Source organism: Sciurus carolinensis, chromosome 5 (assembly GCF_902686445.1).
Source record: "Sciurus carolinensis chromosome 5, mSciCar1.2, whole genome shotgun sequence".
In the NCBI taxonomy this organism is placed as follows: Eukaryota; Metazoa; Chordata; class Mammalia; order Rodentia; family Sciuridae; genus Sciurus; species Sciurus carolinensis.
In genome coordinates, this window is record NC_062217.1 from 32,545,954 (window position 1) to 32,567,036 (window position 21,083).

Consider the following 21,083-nt stretch of genomic DNA (forward strand, 5'->3'; position numbering starts at 1 on the left):
GTTCGGTGCCTCTCCACCGTTCCCCGCACTGTCCCGGGCCCCATCGCTGCCCCAGCGTTCCTTCCTCTTCCTGGGCCACAATCTTGGCGTTCCGGGATTGGCTTTTCCCGTTACCAGCAGGACCCGGTCCGGAAAGACCTCTCGTGGGGACCTCGAGCACCACATGCGACCCTCAAACCCCAATTCTCCTTCCCGCCTCACTGGGCCACAGGCGCTGGGGGCCGGGCAGGCGAAGCGCAGCCTCGGGTGCTCTAAGGCCCAAAATGACCGAAGGCCGGCCGTCACCGAGGACTAGGAGGCCCCCGGGTCAGACCTGGGGCCACCCCGCCGCTCCTCGGCTGCTGTCTGGGAGGAAGTGTAGGTGTGTGAGCCGGGGAAAGGGAGCGAGCCGCGCCCTCGGGCCGGCGTGGTCAGGGCGCCGCGGCCTGCGCAGCCCCGAGGGCCCCGCGTCGCTCTCCCGAGCCAAGGTTCTCAGGAGCGGGCCGCGCAAAAGACGTTGGCGGGAGGAGTTAGCGGCTGTTGGGGGAACGGGTTGAGGGAAACAGTCCCTTCCAAAGCACGGCAATCGCGGGGTGGGCGCCGTGCTCCCTCCCAGGCCGGGGGCGCTGGCCAGAAGGGGCGCGTGTGGCGACGGTGACCGCCTGCCGCGGCACGCCCGGGCAGGGCTGCGCAGAAGAGCCGGGGGCGGTCGCCCGTTGGCCCGGCTGGGGCTGAACGCCCAGGGGTCGCGGCGCGTCTGCCCGCAGCGCGTCAGGTGAGGAGGTCGCCATGGCGATGTGGCCCCAGGCGCGCAGGCCCGCTGCGGTTGGCATGGAAGCGGCCCTTGCGAGGCCCGGGGACGCCGCTGATTGGCCGATTCAACAGACGCGGGTGGGTTGAAAGTAATCAGCGCTGAGCGCCAGGCCGCCGCCGCTGGGAGCCCGACGCCCCCGCTGGAATCTATTAACACCTCGGACCGCCCCGCCCCCCTCAGGCGGCACCTCAGCCGGCTCCTCGGCCCCATCACGGTGTGCACTTGCTAATCGTTCGAGACTGAGAGCTAAAACGCCAGGAGGAGCCGGCCGCTCTGGCTTCAAGCAGGTTTTGGCGTCTTGTGCTGGTGGGAGGAGGGCCGCGGGGCAGCACCCTACATGTCGCTTGGGAAGGGTACAGAGCTTTCCGTAGTCAGGTACCCTGGATCTTTTGTTTGGGGTCAGGAGAGATGAGCTTCGTGGCGGACAAAGACTGAGGCTTTGGGGTTTAAACTCTCAACTTACCATCCTGACGTGGAGGTTTGGCAGGATGTCTCCTTCCTGCCAGCCCTCAGCTAGATTTTGGATGGAATCCCGCAGAGAGTCAAATCACTGTTTTGGTTCAGAGCAGCTTTGATCGCTTACAGGGTCACTCATGGCCCTTTCAACCCATAATAATTTGTTGGGAAGATAAGCAGTTGGTGCCGATTCCAAGACTTGGTGCTCAGCCTCCTAGAGATTCACTGAATACTTGGAGCCCCAGGTAGGGAGGATTGACTAACTGGCTTGTCTCTTTCTCTTTCCCTGGTGGCAGCAGCTTGTGGCGTCCAAGGCGATGCGTCGCAGCAGCTCCAAGAGTGGAGTCGTCCTGGCTACAGTGACCAGAGGTTCTGATGCTTCTCAGATGCTTACCAGAGCCCAGCTTGGTCAAGATCCCCCCCAAAGGACAGTGCTAGGGGTACTAACCGAGAATGGGCAGTACAGGAAGACCTGTGGCCAGGTAATGAAGAAGCACTGGGAAAGATGCTGTGGAGAATGACGCTTCTGTGATGGTAGTAGATGCTTTTCTCCTGAACTTGTACCTGACGGACTCCCCAGGAATATTGCAGCCTTGGATCTGGACTACAAGGAAGTTGATTTCTTAAGACCATCTTAACCAGTCCTATTTTGGGCCAGAAATAGTGATTAATTTTTTTTTTTTTTTTGTTATCTTTCCAACATGAAGGAAATAGGCCTAGGAACTGTTTGGATTAAGTATTATGCAGAGTGATTCAGGGGCTAGGCTGAAAAAAATGTGATTGCCCAAAATGAACAATGGAGATGGAGTTCCTTGTCAGAGTTTTGTCCAAGGTAGTACCTAAAGCAGTACTGGGTAACCTTTGCTGTGTTCATTGGGGATAGTGTGAGAATTGGGATTGGATCAAGCTACTTCAGGCTATATTAGGATACTTCGAAAAGGTTGCTTTGAGAGCAGACATCTTCCTGCTGACAAATTGTAGTTGGGCATACAGGTAATGGACCCTCAGATATTAGTTGTATGTGCTTAACTTATCACAGGTAACTTCCTTTGAAGATTAAAAATAAATCCAGACACTTAAATGCAAAGGAGGGGTTTGAATCCTTAGGAATGATTTTTTTTTAAGATAGAAAAATCTTCCCTGTCTGCTATTAGATTAACCTTCATAATGATGCCTTAAGCCTGTATTGTACATCTAAGTGCTTGATGGTCACAATAGTCAGTGAAGTAGGGAAGCCAGGTATTCTTCCTGTTTTGCAGGTGAGAAAGCTTGAGGTTTAATTTCCCCCAAAATTTGTGGAGGCTAGATTAGAAGCCTCCCATCTCATGTATCTTCAAGTCATCTGCCTTTCGGTGGTTTGATTAGTTTGGAAAAAATACTCAAAATAATCTGTTCAAAACTTTGGAGAAAATTGAGTGAAAGTGGTTTTAATAAACTTAATTTTCTTAGCAATATTTATTTCTTATAGTCTAAGACCTGGTGCTTGTGAATTGGCAGTTATGCTTTGCTGAGTGGTCTCATTTAAATTCACAATTGGTAATCTCTCCCATTACCTGGTACCACCTCTACATTTTCTTGCTCCATTCCTCTACAACCTTCTTAGAGACCTATACCCTAACCCCTTTTCTCTTTAATCCTCCATAACTCCTACTGCATCTTTCTCTCAGCTGATGACTTTGTATGTTATTTTCCTAAAAACATGGAAACAACCAGAAGGGAATTTCCATTGTTTCCATGTGCCACATACCCTGCTATTGCCATCCTGTTCTGTAACTAAAATGTCCCTTTTATATAAGGTGATCCCCCCAAAAAGTGTGCAGTATACTTAATGCCCTCTTGCTTCTTCAGGGGTCTCGCTCCAATAACTGTTTTCTGTAATCAGTTTTCTCTGCTTTACTAAGTCCATAAGGATATAAATGAATTATAATTTTTTCATCAGAATCTTTCAACTACACATGTTTTTGCAGCTACTTTCCTGTTTATAGCAAGATTTCTTGAGAATTTGTCTATCCTATTAACTCATAAGCTCTATCAGAGTGAGGATTTGGGATATCATGTTCTTTACTGTATTCCTAGTACTTGGGACAGTACATATGCCAGAGTAGCATACAAGTATTTATTGAATGAATTCTGTCTATAGTTCTTCTCTTGTTCTCTTTTGACTCAATTCTTATTTCTTTCCTTATTTGACTGGTCAGTAGCATTTTACATGGTTGACTATTCTTTATTCTTGAAGTAATTTCTTCTTACTCATCTTAGAGAACACTACCCTCTCCAGGCGTACTATCTACTTTCCTCATTGGCCACTCCTCAGTATCCTGGTTCCTTGTTTCTCTGATTTCCAAAAGTCAGAGTGCCCCAGGGCTTAGTCTTTGGTTGGAGTCTTGTCCTCACTCCCTCAGTAATCTCTTCAGGTCGTCTAGCATTAAATACCATCTGTCTGTTGATGATTCACATTTTAACCTCTGACCTGCCCCGCCCCCTAAGCTGTATCATAAGCTTACAAACTCAGCATTCCGCTTCATATCTTCACTTGAATCATGTAAGAAGCACCTAATATTTGGGCAAAACCAAACATCAGCCCTTTTCCCTACCCCCACTTGCTCTTCCCAAAGTCTTGGTCATCTCTATAAAAGAAACATCTTTCCTTCCTGTGACCAAACCTGAAACATTTGTCATCCTTGACTTCTCTTTTTCTCCTACCTTCCATCTAATCTACTTTGAAAATATTGTTGGTTCTACTTTAAAAAATGTTTAGAATCTCTTTCCCTCTTATTATTTTCTATCTTGATTTAAACTCCTAGTGTATCTCACCTGAAATTTGTAAGTATCCTAACTGGTCATCTTAATCTGATTTTGCTTTCTACACCTAAAATGATCCTTTTAAAAGATAAATCAGGCCGGGCTTGGTGGCGCACACCTGAAATCCCAGAAGCTTTGGAGGCTGAAGCAGGAGGATCATGAGTTCCAAGCCAGCCTCAGCAACTTAGTGAGATGAGACACTGTCTCTAAATAAAATGTACAAAAAGGGATGGGGATGTAGCTCAGTGGTTAAGTGCTCCTGGGTTCAATCCCTGGAAACTCCCCCCGCCCAAAAAAAAAAAAAAAAAACCCACAAAGTCATAGCAGAGTCTTCCCTCACCCAAAAGCTTTCCATGGCTCCCCTCTGCATGAAACATATTTAAATGGTGTATGGTAAGGCTTCCTTGAGCTTGACTCTCTTTTCTTCTTGACCTGTGTCCTACCCTGCTCTCCTTACTCTGTCTATTCCTACTCTTGTCTTTTCTTGTTTGTCTCCCCACCACCACCTCTGGGCTGAACATTTTGTTCACTGCTAAATTCTGGCCAGCTAGAAAAGTGTCTGGAACATAGTAGAGTCTTAGTAAATATTTGTTTAATGAATATATACCTTAACCTACATATCTCTATTTATGTAGCAACAATTAAACTTGGCAGTGACTTGGGGTTATAGTTATCTGATTATAGTAACTCCTGACTGTGGTCCTTTCAGTCCCTGTGATTTTTATTCCAATACTACCATAAGGATTTTTTTCTCATTAGACATAAGCCATATATTTAATTTGTTAAGTAGAAAGAAAAGAACTACATACTAAGTTGGAATTAGCCTTCAATAGTAAGGATAGATTAATTATAAGCAAAATGTTTATATAGTGATAGAGCTAGCATTTGCATAAATATAACTCATTAAGCTTACTCACCTGCCCTAACTTGGCTGATTTTCATCCCATCCAACATGACTTCCTTTCAGATGCAACAACATTTGATGTGTTATGCTTGTTTGCTGTGGTGGTACCACAGTTGTTTCCATTGTTCATGTTATAAGAATAAAGAAAAGGGAGAAATTATTTGAAAAATTTCACCAAGCGTAATTGCATTATATCATACAAAAAGATTTTATAACTCATGAGAGGAAGTTAGTAGTATGAGTTTCCAAAATCATCATGTTTCCAAATAACTAGGAATAAAATGGGAACTTCATAGGTACCTCAACTAAATATTAACTGTGGGAACTCTGTGACCATATGTCAAGAGCTATGCTGAGTACTTAAATATCTTGTGATGCTATAAACGCAAAGCCAACGTGCAGTTTTCCTCCTGTGGCTAGTACCTATTTCATTTTGGAGAAGAGCTGTAACTTTTATTCTTTCTATAATCTTGAGTTATCTTTTATACATATGTAAAGAAAACAGCAAATTTTAGGTCTCTCTTTTCATATATCAGATATAGACAAATATAACTTTCTAAGCTTTAGTTTCTGTAACCAAATTGGTAACAGGTATTTCAATTTAGGATTCAATCTTACCTATCTTAGCTGCTGCTTTGAGTCACACAGGTTCACATTTCATAGATGACCTTTGTGGGGTGGCCTCTAACAAGAAATTAACCCTTTTTAGGAGATCACAACAATCAGGTGTTTTTCTGGATCAGAAAATGTCTTCCCTCCAGCTGGAAAGAAAATGCTCTCTGATTGTGGGGTCCTGGAGTCATCCAAGCATGGATTTGATATCTACATGGATGAGCCTGAGCAGGGGGACAGAGACAGCTGCCCAGGAAGAGAGGGGATGGCATTTGAGGACGTGTATGAAGTAGATACCAGCACACTCAAGTCAGACCTTCACTTCCTGCTGGATTTCAATACAGGTAATCTGATTCATCTGTAGCTGATGGCGCTCTCCACTCACAACTGTCTGCACTGTTCCCATAGCAAGTAGCTAGCAAGAGAAAAACATGACATAATGACTAGTTTTCACAACTGCCTGTGGAGGGTGAGTAGAGGTAAGGAGTTTTGAAATTAAATGACTTACCTGACAATGTTAAACCTCTGCAGTTTCCCCTATGCTGGTAGATTCATCTCTCCATTTCCAGTCTGAAGAAGCATCAGATTTGGGCACAGATGTGATAAATGTGACTGAATATGCTGAAGAAATTCATCAGTACCTTAGAGAAGCTGAAGTGAGTTTTCCCACCTTCACCAGGACCCCAAGCTCCTAATATTAAGCAACATGTTCTTGACCATAAACTCTAGTGAATGGTACTATTGTGACATCTAAACATAACAAATCTGTGAAAAATAATGCAGGTCAAGCATCCCTAGTCTGACATTTCAAATCCAAACTGCCTCAAAATTTGAAACTGTTTGAATGTTGATATGATGGCGGATGTGGAAACTCCACACTATACCTTGTTTTATGCACAAAATTATTAAAAGTATTATATAAAATTACCTTTTGTCTGTGCAAATGCATGTATGTTTAGGTTTGGGTCCCAAAATATCTAATTGTGTTTATGTAAATATTTTTTAAAAATCCCAAATTCAAAAGACATCGTGTCCCAAACATTTTGGAAAAGGGACACTCAACCTGTAGTTGTGATGGTGAGTAGCAATTGTGGGGACAATTTCTGTGTGACTCAAAGGATTTATGTGTTAAGTATTTCACTCTTAGGAGTAACCTATATTGCTATTTCCTCCTCAAGTTATCAACTCATTACACTATAGAAGCAGAATTTCATACTTTCTTCCTTACCATGATAAAAATTTATTTGGCTCCAAATCAGCATCCTCCTAACCTTTGTTCTAAAGATTTAAAAATAAAATAGCAACTATACTGGAGAGTGATCTTTCCTGTATTGCAACTTTTTACATATCCAAACTCTTTTTCCAAACAGATAAGATACAGACCCAAAGCACACTACATGAGGAAACAGCCGGACATCACAGAAAGCATGCGTACGATTCTGGTGGATTGGCTGGTGGAGGTTGGCGAAGAATATAAGCTTCGATCAGAAACTCTATACCTGGCTGTCAACTTCCTGGACAGGTTTCTTTCCTGCATGTCTGTTCTGAGAGGGAAATTGCAGCTTGTAGGGACTGCAGCTATTTTTCTGGCTTCGTAAGTATTCTTTGAGCTTGCATAATGTAAAACTACCTCCTGTCAAAACACTTGATGTTTTTCTCCACTTATTAAAGAAATGCAATGCTTGATAATTAGAACTATTTGTGTCTGTTTTGATAAAAGATCATTAGCTTCGCAGGATTTACCAAGAAACTGAATCTCACCCACATATTTTCTCTTCAATTCAGATGTTTAAGATTTATTACAACAAGTTCTGTGTCAAGACAAAAGCAGCCATCAGCTCAAATTCAGGAATTTATTTTGCAGAACAGTCTTTTGGCTATATTCTAATACAAGTAAAAGTCCTATTTAAAGAGATTTGGGTTACATAAAAATTGTCTTTTTGATTTAGCAAATAACTCACAATAACAGTTTATATATTTGGTTATAGTTTATAAACAGTTTTAGTTGGCTCCTATTCTTATCAGGGTCTCATAACAATACCTCATTGTGTGAGAAAAGAGAGTTGGGTTATATCTGAACTGCATTGATGTAACCTGTTACTGAATGATAGTTTCAGTTTTTCTCATTTCAAATATTCTAGCTATTAATATGTAAATACTTGCCTATGTTTCCTAAAGAAAGTAGAAACAAAAGCAGAAGGAAAGAAATGAAAATAGTGAAACATCATTCATTCTCTTTCTCTTGACTATTCAGTATCAATTGCTAATACAGTGGAGAAGGTTAAACATGATGTTTTTAAAAATCAAAGGTCTATGAAATTTTTTTCTGTCTTTCCACAAAATAATTTGAGGTCAATAGAATTGATAGGAATTCACTTGTACTATCTGTCATTCGGAATTTTTTAGTGTATCTGAAATCAAAACCTAAACTTTCAATTGGACATGGTTTCTCTTTTTACTCCCAGCAGTAAGTACTATATATCCTCATAATATTTGTGTTCATGATCTGGAAACAAGTTCTTAATATTTCTATACTTCTGTGCAATTAATTCAGTGATATCGAAGTGGAAAAGGAAAATAAAGTAAAGAAGTCAGCAGTGCTGTGCTGAGAAACATGGCTTGTTGGTAATACAGGAAGTAAAGTATGGATTCCAAACTCTACTCCTAAAAATTCTTTACCTTTCCCAGGAAATATGAAGAGATATATCCACCTGAAGTAGACGAGTTTGTCTATATAACTGATGATACATACACAAAACGGCAACTATTAAGGATGGAACACCTGCTCCTGAAGGTCCTAGCTTTTGATCTGACTGTACCAACCACCAACCAGTTTCTCCTTCAATACTTACGGCGTGAAGGAGTGTGTGTCAGAACTGAGAACCTGGCCAAGGTAGGCCATGGGATTTCCAGGAACTTCCTGTGCCAAGGAGGGTAAAAAGCAGCCTTTCCCAGTCATCCTTCAGTTCTGTGTTCTTTTGAAGGTCCCCCTCACCCCCAGTTGTGGGCCCAGGACACTTTTTTAGCAATGAAAGACAGTTAATCTTAAGAACAGAAATCTGGTTATAGGACATTATTATTGACTATATTTGGCAGGCACAGGTTGTCTAATCACTCAACTATCAAAGGAGTTTAAGCTTGGAAACTCTTCCATTGGTGGATATAGACCACATGCAAGCAGTACTTCTTAGTTTGGGAACTAAGATGTAGTTTAATTTGGTTCTAACATCATCCTAACCTATTAGGTAATAAAGCATTGTTTGGTTATTTAAAGTTACAGAACTTTAGTTGAAAGTATTAAAGTATTGGTTTAATCAATTTGCTTTCCATTCACTCCAAACTAGGATATCTAGTATATCTGTGCCATACAGGGTGCAATAAGGATGTTTGCATACATTTTTAAGTATATTTTTTCTGACATGATGAGTTCCCACAGGTACTATTCTAGCTTCAGAACCATATTCATTTGCCTAGTAAATTAATAGCTTTAGTATTGTCATATCTTTGCCTTTGACTGAAGGCTCTGTTCCCATTCCAGGTGCCAGAGCAATACAACTTTATCTGACCAGCATAAACCTGCACTACTAGTGTAAGACAAGAAAAGTAACCTATCATATGTACTATGTGGTTAGGCCAAATACTAGGGTATCGAAATTCTATTACAACATAAATATCATTCTGGTTAAAGACAGTCATACCAATATTGATCCAGTGATTCGTTTTGACTGTTTGTTTCTGTGCTCATCACTGGATACTGTCTGAACAAAGAAAAGACACAATTTATTATTAAGACTTTCCTAGGTGTACTTATGATTGCAGTCAAATTAGATCTTGGTCAAATTTCTAACTCCAATGAGGTTTTTTCTCTTGTGCTTAGTATGTAGCAGAACTGAGTCTACTTGAAGCTGATCCATTTTTGAAATATCTTCCTTCATTGATAGCTGCAGCAGCTTACTGCCTGGCAAACTATATTGTGAACAGGCACTTTTGGGTAAGGTTCTTTCTTCTTTCTAGATGAAATTCAAGACCTGTCTAAAATCTGTTCAGTAGCATTTAAGGCCTCCAGGCTTGCCTCTTAGAAGGACAAGTTAGTTTAAACTGGATGTCTTCACAGTAGACTGCAATTTGCTGCTGAATCTTGCACATCAGTCAATCATCATGGCTTTGACTCGGTGGCTTTAGTACATGTACAATAGAGATCTTAGGAAGTCAAGGAGATCACATTGCAGGCCCATTCAACAGAAGCAGGCCTGAAAATCTGGGTGCCCATCACTGATGAAGGGCCCTTGAGATGCAGTTATTGGCCACTTAAAGCAAAAGTTGTTGACTTTTACCATATGTTAAAAAGAAAAATCCTGTTCAATGAGGATGGCCAGAAGTTGCACCAGTCTTTCAAGAAAACAGGGACAGTTGGTGTTACCTCTTCCCTGAGAAGGCAGTGTCATCAAAAACGGGTCCCTAGGTTTTGTTCTGAAGGCCCACTTTTATACTAAAAATAGTGGGGTGTCGCCCTTTATTTGCTGGAATACTTATTTTTAATGCTGCATTTTGACTAAGAAGCTTTCATTTTTCTATACAAATAATGTGGCCACATAAGCAGGACTATTTAAGGACCAGTAAAAATCCTACTCATCAGAGAACAGGGAAAGTGATCTGCCCCTAGACTGAGAATTACAGATAGGCAATATGAGCAAACTTAAAATTTAGAACTCTGCTCTTCTTTTAAATATTTTATATCTAAAATCTCTGAAGTAAGTGGGTATGATTTCTAAGATGAATATGGACATTTACTAAGGAATTAATTCCTTTTACTTTATAATTGGTTATCTTCTGACTTCTGTATTTTAAAAAGTTATGTGAAACAATTTTTCTTTTGTCTTGATTAGCCAGAAACCCTTGCTGCATTTACAGGCTACTCATTAAGTGAAATTGTGCCTTGCCTGAGTGAGCTACACAAAGCGTGCCTTGACATACCCCATCGACCTCAGCAAGCAATTAGGGAGAAGTATAAGGCTTCAAAGTAAGTTACTGACATTTTCTTATCTTGATTCTCTCTTCAAAGTTTAATGGGTAATAGTAGTATCAGAATTAGGAAGTAGAATAAATAATATATCTGGTTAGATTGGAAAAGTAAGAATACACGTAAAATCAATAAAATGAATTTGGAGAGCCCTAGTTTGATAATTGTCAAATTGTAGTACTTATAGTCAGTCAGCTCTCCTTCCTATCTGCTATGATGACTACAGAGTTTTCTGTAACCTAATTGAGATTATATAAAACTAATGTCCGTGTTTTGTGCTGACCTTGCTGTGGGTTTCATTTCAGGTACCTGCATGTGTCCCTCATGGAACCACCTGCAATTCTTCCTTTGCAATAAGTGTCAGAACTGGAGCACTTCCGAACCCAACCACCAGATCACAAGATTGCTCCTAGTTTCCATAGGTTTCTGCAAGTTGGGCCAACTGATGTCAATATAGATGACTTTTAAAATATGTAAATGTATTAGTTTCTCTTAGACTTTAGTAGTTACTATTTAGTCTAGCATTTTTAAAGAATAAATAACTTGCCTTATGACCATGTGTTAGGCTTATTTACTAGTTAGCATGGCTGACATGCTTGCCTGGAATTTTAGTTGAGAATATTCTAATTGTTATCACTATTTTGAGCCTTCTTCCAAATTGGTTTTATATATGAGGCATGCTATTCAGATTCAGTGTTTTGAGGCATACAAGGATTTTCATGATTGGTAAACGGCTTGTTCTTTCTTATTTCTTCATGCTCCATATAGGTTTCTATAGACTGGCAAAGGAGGGAAGGGCTAGCTCAGGCAGATTGATGAAGAGACACCAGCAAGCACTTCTACTCCTGCTTTTTCCACAGTGTAAATCAGTGGACTGAGGCCTAAATGTGTTCAAGTATATTTGCCTGTGACTTACATTTCATTCTAACCCAGGGATCTTATGCTCATTTTTAAAGGGATGCCATCATGTCTGTATTCAGATTGGATTTAGGAACTCATCAAGCAGGTATTTCAGTTCTAGAAGATGCCTTGTGGGGTAGAAAGAGCAAACTTCATCATGAGACTTGAGACTAATGAAGCCAACCCCTTTGTATATCCTTTGGGATTTGCCCATCTTAAGCTTTGCTGTTACTTAAATTATTCACAGTTCTATATTTTACTTCCTTACACATTCATATATGGCACTTTCAACAGCACTTATGTAGGATACAAGATAGAAAAAATTGAAAACAAAACATGTGTTTTGACTTTCTTTTAAAGATTGAAAGGCAAAATGAGAGTAAATTTGGTCTCGAATGTGAATGATGCTTATTGAAGATTAAATGTGAACTTTGTATTTGTGCTGTTGTTAAACCCAAAATTGGTAGTCCTGGGCCAGTAGGTCTTGGTGGCACATGAGCCTTGGGGCTATGTGCCTCTCTGGGGGGAGACCTCTGTAGACCTGCCCCCAGGCTCAGTCTGAACGGCTCTATGGAGACAAAAAGACAGGAAATATGTTTTTGGGATTCCTTTTATATAGGAAAGATTAAATTTGGGTATATTTTAGAAAAATGAGAGTAGATGAAATTCACTCTAAATTTTACACTTTTCTCAAGCTCTAATGGAATTATGAATATGAAAATATAGCCATATTTTACATATTTTATGAAGAATATTTTATATTTGAAAGTACTCCCAAGCTCTTAAAAGGTTTTAGCATTGTCCCCCTTTTTTCCCCTGCAGATAAACATTCTCAAGGTGTCTCCATTTGGAGAAATCAACATTTTCTTAAGTCTTTTGACATTTATTATGTATGTGTCATAAGGGGAACATAGGGCCTATATCAATATTGAATTCTCTGTGTTTATGTTATATAGAGAACAATTGGTAATCTCACCTTGTAGTTTATGTCTAGGTATGTTTCCATTCACTGCATATGTATGCTGAACTTTCCTGCAATCCTCCACATGGCAGTGTGATAGACAGTTGCCCCTTCTGAGGGGGACAGGTGGCTGATTTTGGTGGCAGAAGTGCAGTGTTTGCCCCTTTCAAGCCTCAAAGATTTGAGCAACTCAGCCAGAGGAGCTTCCTATCATTCTCTACCTGTTTGCATTGGCTGACCACTTACTTCCCTATGGTATATGTGTGTGTCTGTCTCATACTAGTCCTTGACACAATAACATTTGGACCCAAGTTGGATCTTTTTTTACTAGTAAGATCCTTATTTTAGAATGCTTTACTTAAGCTGGAAGGGACTTTTTAGAAATAGGTCATCCATTAAAAATTACTTTGTAAAGGATGTTTTTCTTTCTAAATCTGGATCCAAAATATAGTTGTGATGCTAGGCCACAAAACCACACTATAGGACTTAGAGGTCTGAACACATATCTTATGATACTTGCTGTTGGCAGTTTGCTCACACCCTATTCCCACACCCCCAACACAAACACCAACTGACTGCAAAGAACTAGACCTCAGCTTTGACTTTCTTTTTTATTATTTGTCTCCCTGAAATACTTTATTGAAAAACAGAAATATAACTTGTCACATGTGTACCTCCCACCAAATTTGAAAGTGAACATCAGCCATCTGCATGTCCCTCCTTTTATCCCATTCTTCTTCTTTCCTGAATTTTGTGTTGATCAAGTCCATGCATGGTTTTTACACTTCATGAATATGTGTCTATAAATAATGCTTGTTTCTAACATTTAATTGTTATTGATAGCCTCATGCCCTTCAGTGATAGATACCTTAGATAGCATTGTTTTTTGAGATTATCCATATGGAATAAGTAGAATTCTATTTCCTTCTACTATTATAAAATCTTACATGTATCATAAGAATATGATATATCTGTTCTCTTGATTTGCACCCATCTTTCCCTTCCCAGCCCCACCACTCTTGCCACCCAGGAAACTGGTCTGGACAAGGCTCTGGGAGTTCTGTATCTTTCTGCCTCTAGAGGCTCTTTGGCTGTGGCTTCAGACAAACGCAGGTCTTTCTGAGGAACTCAGACATGACCATGAACCAAGAGACCCTTAGTGAAGTGTACCTTGAGAAAGGAGTATAGAAGCAGCATTTGCTGACCCTTTATTAAAAACTAAAGCCCACCATGGGATGGATATATCCAAACTGTTCTGTTCTTTCTGTTTTCCCTGTAAGCTTTCACTATCATAGTTAAAACAGCTACATGTATTTTGGTCTAAAACTTTGAAATGGAAGTATATACTATTTGACTGAGGGAGCCCGGGTCCATGCTACTGTCAGGTTTTCTGTTCCATGTGTCAGGGTTGTGGGGATAGGTACCTGGGGCAAGGGAGGAGCTCCAGGGCTCATGGCTGTGATTCCATGTAACATCCTGGCTCCAGAGCAAGACCCAGTATGCAAATCCCAAGGTTTCTCTTATTGTTTTTCACAGCAGAGGGGACATCCCTCCCTTTAGTCTCACAGGATGTGTATGAACTTACTTTAGGCAGAGAGTTGGTTGTTTTTACTACCAGGGATCCCTGGACTTGATGGCAATTTTTGAAAAAAGGAATGGGAATGCTCAGTTAGTCAAGGGGAAAAGCATGTGGGAAGGGGATCAGTTAGGTCATGATTAACTGAATCAATACAGGGTCTGGAGATAAAATGCCTCAAATGGAACTGGAGATCTGAGATCAGGTAAATATCTGAGGTGCTGAAGGGATGTTATGGTTTGGATATGAGGTGTCCCCCAAAAGCTCACTTGTGACACAGTGCAAGAAAGTTCAGAGGAGAAATGATTGGGCTGTAAGAGTCTTGACCCTATCAGTGAATTAATCCCTGATGGGATTAATTGAAGTGGTAGGGTGTGGGTGGAGGAGGTGGGAATTGGGGCGTGACTTTGGGGTATGTATTTTGTTTTTGGAGAGTGGAGGTTCTCTCTGCTTTCTGATGATGCAAGCTGCTTCCCTCTGTCACACTCTTCTGCCATGATGTTCTGCCTCACCTTGGACCCCAAGGAATGGAACCAGGCTTCTGTGAGCCCTCAACTGAACTTTTCCTTCTCTTTAATTGTGTTGGTCAGATCATGTAGTCACAACAGTGAAATAGCTATCTAAGACAAGGAGGAACTGGGGTCAACTTGAACTTATCTGACTAAACTTAAACCTGCTGGAAAAGACTTTCTCTCCTTTGGTCTCCAAAGAAAACAGAGAATAACATCAGTATACCAGCATGTGGAGCTGAGTACCTCGATGTCATGAGTATTGATTTCAAACATGTCATCTAGAATGTGTTTTCTGCAACCTTGGGTGATTCTCAGAAGCTCATTTTAAGGAGAATTGTAACTGAGAAGAAAATACAGGGAAAGGCCAATTCTGCCTTTCTCTTTTTATTCAGGACTTTATCCTTAACTTTATCCTAGTTGGGAGACCAGGATCCTGGTTCCAGCTTGGCTATCAATCGTGTGATGACAGTTGCATTCAGGTAATCCGTTGTGTCAGCCATCCCCAAATCTCTGAGGCTCACTATGTGAAAGACTTCTCAAGTCACTCTCCAGTGCATGTTGAGGAGTGGGAATTTTTGTTTCCACGTAGCCACCCTTCTACAGGAATCCCCTACTTGATTCTTAAACGTGGAGTAGTCATACCATCCTTACTGCAAGGAACTGGTAAATGTAACTCAGCACTAAACTCTGGGAGGAAAGGAGATTTCAGTGCTGATAAAGGATTTATCTTTGCTACTGTGGGTATCTCACTCATTGTTCCAAACTTTAATTTCACCATGAATGATGAGTTTGATTGGATTAATATCTGTTGGCTTTTAGGAACTTAAACCATTTTTGCTATTTCTAGCATATCTAGATAACATCGTTGAAATGACTTTTGAAACTTAACCCTTTCTAAATAGTAACATTTCTGAAATAATGTGCTGTGGTAGTTACAAATATTCTAACATACATTAGAATACATAACTACTGGATGTAGGTCACTTAAAACTCTGTGCTCCATAAGATACATGTATCAGTCCATGGAATTCAATAATCTGAGGTTCTGGCCAATTCTGTGGGGAAAAAAAACCATTAATGGCTAAATAAGTATACTAAATAAGTATAATTATGCCAACAATAATTCACTTTATTACATGTCAAACTTGAGGGTGCTTGGGCAAGATGTTTGAAAGTTGATCATAATCTGCATTCTCCTTGGAGACTGTCATACCTTAGGATGATTAAGGACAACAGAAAGGGGTCACTTTAAAATAATGGGATAGCATTTCATTTCATCCTGATCCCCCTTTCCTTCCCTCACCCTCAAACACTAAAAGCCAAAGTAGGGGAAGTGGCAAGATTGGCATGTCTGTTTGGGATGGACAATTTGATGTGGCACTTCTGACATTTAGAGCAAGAGAGGGCTGGGGAAACTGCTTAAAGTTGAGATGATATGTCAAACCAGAATTTCTCCTAGAAACAAAGTATAACAGTTACTTTCCTGATGCCTGAATCCATCTCTGTCCTCACACTCCTCCTGTCACAACCCTAGCAGAGCCCCCTGTCATTTCACATCTGCATGAATCACTGAAATAACCTCTCCTGGCTCTTTAGTTTCCTTTTCCTGGTTTCTAGAATTCCTGCAATGAAAGTATCACTTTCCTGCATTGAATTCTTCCATGTCTTATTACCACTGGGATAAAATATAGGGCCACATAGGCCTTCAACATTCAGACCTGCCCACCCCAGCAGGTTCTGCTTCTTGAGTTAACTTGTTGTTCCCTCCCACAGACTGCTCTGTCTGAAAACAGTTCCCACTTCCCTATACCTATACTACTCTGCTACTGATTCATCAGAATAAATCACTTGCTCTCTGTCAGCCTCAGGTAAATGTCCTTCAGGACAACTGGCTGACACTTGCCTGGGTCCTCTCCTAGATCATATTTCATCCTTTACTCTCAACATTTATGCTAGGGATTCAGTGATGTTTTATTGAATAAACCAAGGGACCATGGCTTTTTATAGACAATCACTAGCCTTTGATTTAATTAGTCACGAAGTGATGTGACTGGGAATTATACAGCTTTCCAAAGAACATTTATATATAATGAATTTAAGAGAAAAATCATAATAGAAGCAAAGTATATATTATCAACATACTGCACAAAGTTCATTCTCTTCATAGTCTTACATCTTTTGTATATAAGAAGCTAGGAGATAAAGGAAATTTTTGAAACAAATTTTTTAAAGGTGAGACTTGGGAATAGAATGAGTGTTGAGGGACAGATTCAGGGCTTTGCTGTCTTTTTAGCCTTGACATATTTCCTCATCTGCTTTAGAGGGAAGTTTTTTACCTTCAAAAAAGTCTTCCTGAGCTGCCATTTAATAAGGAACAACATCTTATTTTGCATGTATTCTGATACATCATAAATCATACTTGCTTTTTGAAATGCATAAACAAAAACCCTTTAAGCAGAATGATTTATTCTTTAGTCCCTGAAAATAAAATCACTTCATGATGACATAAATTCTGAGACTTTGGCTTTGTGACATAATGTTAGAGGAGGGACCTTCTTCAGGTCATCAGGAATCCTGGATTGAAAGACTAATGCAAAGATACTCATGTTTATGGAGCAGTAAAGCAGCAATGGCCAAATCAACCAACTAGACGGAGTTCAGTTCAAGGAGCAAAGGTGGTGAGACCACTGTCGGTATCCATTGTGGTGGGAGCAGGAAACAACTACAGAGAAGACACTTTTCTAGGATTCACACAGCATGGGAAATGTTCATTTGGACCTAATTGAGAGATCAAGAAATTTCTCCTCACTATAAAAATACAGAATTGAACTTCTTGGAGAAAAAGCTTTGCAGAACTTCCCTATCCCCATGAATCCTGCATTGTATGGATTATTTAAAATAGGCTTTGCTGAAATAACAAATAAGGCCCAAATCCCAAGACCAGTTTGCCCAAGTTCTTTTTTCAAAATTTCAAAATTCAAGGAACCAGCCCACTTCTTCCAACAGCAGCCAGGTGCTGTTCAACTCTGCCAACATGGAAGTCTTTGTTTTCAGATATGCTACTAAGAGAACACAGAAAATCACACTGGAACTTTACTTCAGTGCATACATATTTCTTTTTGGATAGAAGCTGGGGACAGTAGCTTAGCTTTTTGTCTAGAAAAGGAAATGATTGGATGAACACATATCAAGGGCTGCCACGGTTAACATCTCTCTGGGAGTTCTCTGTTAAATCAGTTTAAAAGTTAGGAATTAGAAATAACCCCGGCAAGAAAACTTGCTTGCTGCACTACAATAAGATTACTTTTCAGACATTGAACTTTGAGCAACTGCAGACAGTGGGGGACACAAGAGCAAAAGAACAAAAAAATATCAAAACAAGAATGGAACCTCTACTCTTGTTTTCCACGTTATGTTCTGAGGAACCCTGTGTTCCTTGAAAAGCTGAGGGAGCAGGGGGAAGCATGTGTATGAGGGGGATGTTTTGTGGCCATATAAGCCCAAGCTAGAACAGTTTAAATGAGTTCTCTATTGGAATGCTCAGAGCTGTGTGATAAACACCCTTCAGATGTCTCACTGTGAGAAACATGCTGGACAGTGGGCCCCAACTATTATGCCCTGAAATCCATACACCTGCCCTTTTCCATGCAGAGACCTTGGTTAGCCTCAGGCTGTTGAAGATATGGTTCCAAAGACAGGTGGGATTCTAATGACTAGTGACTTCAGTTGAAGGACTCCTGGATGGGTTTCTGATTACTTTGCTAGTACTTTCTTAGTGTGAGTCTCTTTATATTCAAATCTTCTTCCTTTACCTCTGTCCAGAAGTCAGACCTACATTGTGGTCCCAGAGGTTCTCCCTGTCTCCACCAGCTTCCTCATTGTCTTAATCTCACAGTACTTCCCCTAATAAATCTCTGACACCTCTACTCCTCCCTTGGTATTTTCTCCCAGGCAGCCCCAACCTAACACACAATCCTTATAAATCCTAAGGGAAGAGAATAAACTGCATTTCCCAAATATACCTGAGAAAATGTTCTTTACGCTAACCTATTCGTGTTTAAAAGTACACTAATGTTTGGAGAAACACAGATTGGACATGTTGCCCTAGGGAAAGGTATTAATTAGTAATTTACAGTACCTAAATTGATTGACATGTTAATTGTTGTGTTATTTATAGTTTTATTTATGCAGATATTTTAAAATTATTTGTGAATTTTGTACAATCCTTTCATAGTCTTATCCAATTATTTTACTGTTCTAAATTAAAAAGAATCCTTCAGATATTATCAAGAAAGAATCGTACCTACTTAAAGATTCAGTTGATATTATAGTTATTGCCCTGGTATCCAAATGGGCCAACGAGGCAAGAACCAGCCACTTCCTGGTGTCCCCTGTGGTGATTTGTTGAATGCTGTAAATGCAAATCACCAAGTTAGCGACTGTCTGCACATTAAAATATTGACACAAGAACCATTTCTGAAATGCTTAAAAATGTCTAATGTTATTAAGCTTTTCATGACTTGTATTATCACATTCAGGAAAAACTAAAGTTTTGGTAATTATTGTCTGATAATATGGAATGCTAAAATTTATAAATCCCTAATAACATTGACTTTTGAAAGCAATTGAGCCCCCAAGGTACTTACGAATGCTTGTTGTAGGAGAATTCATTAGGTACTTTTTTCCCCTTTACCATTAAACCACATCCTCAGTCCTATTTTATTTTTTTTATTTTTAGAAAGGGTCTTGCTTAGGGTCCCATTGAATTTTTGAGACTGGTTTCCAAATTGGGATCCTTCTGCCTCAGCCTTCAGAGTTGCTGGGATTATAGATGTACACCACTGTGCCTGGCCTCAAAAATACTTGTTTCTTTATTTTTAGCATCCTCTGTAGTCTTGCTACTCAGTGTGGTCTATGGATCATCAAGATCATTGTCTGGGAGCCTGTTAGAAACATATAGCCTTGAACTCCATTCTAGATTTACCAAATCTGAAACCTGCACTTATAGGACAGCCTGGCAATTTGAACACACATTCAAACTTAAGAAGCCCTGGCCTATAGCATCCAAATCAGTGCTAGAAATATAAAAGCTTAACAGATTTGGTCTTGGGTGTGCAGACTTGAACCTTTAGAAATTGATAACTGGTGTCAAGTTCTTTGAACCCAGGGGTGTTGTGGATTCTAGACCTCACCATTATACATTTGCTAGAAATAAAGTGAGACAAAATTTGAATGATTTTAAAAGTAGAACTTTTTAAAAGTTTCATTCTATTTGATTCTTCATCCTGTATTCCAAACACTGAACTCAGACAAGCTGCATCTCTCCCTTCCCTTTTCCTTGCAACTATGCAGTGACCTCTACGTGGCAGTATAACTCAGAAATGTACAGAAAAGTCTGCATTTAGTCTCCAGTTACCATTTCTTTGCTGTAAGCTGTCTGACCCACAACCATATAGGGGAAAGAGTCCATGGGTTAGGCCTGTACTAGCAGCTGGGAGTCCCTTACAGCTTTTTTTTTCATCTTTTCCTTCCTTCATCATTAAATTAAAGAGGGTGAACATTCTGTATCTGCAACTGTCCCCTCTGCCTCAATCTAGGATGCTTAATTGGAAAGGAACTTTAGAAACTGTAGAAAGACAGGTTCAAGACCCGAGAGCACTCATAGCTCCTTATCCAGGAGAAACACCTGGGCTAAGGTTGGACTATGTAGGTAGAAGAACAGACATCAGATAGAATCCTCCAGGTGGAATCCTTGAGCAACACCCTTGTGGTGTTTCTATAATTAATGTGAGCACCAGGTACCACAATTTTTGTAGTGTAAAGGGATTTAAGCAAGAATTGTCTGTACTCATGAATGCGTCCCATGGGTGGTGAAGCCAACATTTAGTGTATCATTCAGACTTTAAGCACAAAGCATTATCAAAAAGAGCTTTCGTTGTTCTGCGCTGGGGAGAACGGTTACTGCATGTGTTGAAGGAGCAACAGTGCTTGGTGATTTAATGCTATAATAACTGAAAAAATAATTAGCATCTTGTAGTTTTATTGGATATACACTTTCCAATGCATTTTCAACCACAGTATCTCATTTGATTCTCATAAGATTTTGTGTTGTTAAATAAGACAAACATTATTAATGCCATTTTACAGATAAGATAATTGACCCGTATCCTGACAAGTTTAGAGTTGTAGTTGACAGCAGTGGCTCAAATCTGCTTCCTTCACTCATTTCTGAACTTCGAGTAAGTGACTTAATATTTCCATCATGCCATTTCCTCATCTGTAAATGGGAATGCAAATAATTGGATCTCACCCAGACTATTGATAGATGAACATTTTTAGCACAATGCCCTCTGCATATGATAAGGGTGACAATTATTAGTTATTTTAATTACCACCAGAGATCAAAAGCTAATATGTGCTGACCTAGGGCTTAAATCATCATCTCTGGTTCTAAGTCTTATGGTCCTTCGATTATGCATCAGTGTGTGTAATTTTGGACACATCTCAGGCATCAGATCCATCAGGAAGCATTGTGCAATCATACCAC

General features: G+C 40.2%; 1 protein-coding gene across 3 annotated transcripts; it reads left to right on the plus strand.

Annotated features, from left to right (window-relative positions):
• Nucleotides 1–206: 206 nt before the first annotated feature.
• Ccna1 (cyclin A1) lies at nt 207–11,129 on the plus strand. 3 transcript variants are annotated; one of them, XM_047553628.1, is made up of 9 exons: nt 207–361; nt 1,549–1,731; nt 5,665–5,911; nt 6,099–6,223; nt 6,938–7,161; nt 8,256–8,460; nt 9,445–9,558; nt 10,454–10,587; nt 10,893–11,129. In XM_047553628.1, exons 2-9 carry the CDS (start codon nt 1,567–1,569, stop codon nt 10,942–10,944), a joined length of 1,266 nt encoding a protein of 421 aa, XP_047409584.1. In that variant the 5' UTR covers nt 207–361; nt 1,549–1,566; the 3' UTR covers nt 10,945–11,129. The 3 variants fall into 3 exon arrangements, with proteins under 3 accessions (XP_047409584.1, XP_047409585.1, XP_047409583.1); XM_047553629.1 differs by lacking the exon at nt 207–361 and adding an exon at nt 545–754; XM_047553627.1 differs by lacking the exon at nt 207–361 and adding an exon at nt 994–1,080.
• The last annotated feature ends 9,954 nt before the right edge of the window (nt 11,130–21,083 follow it).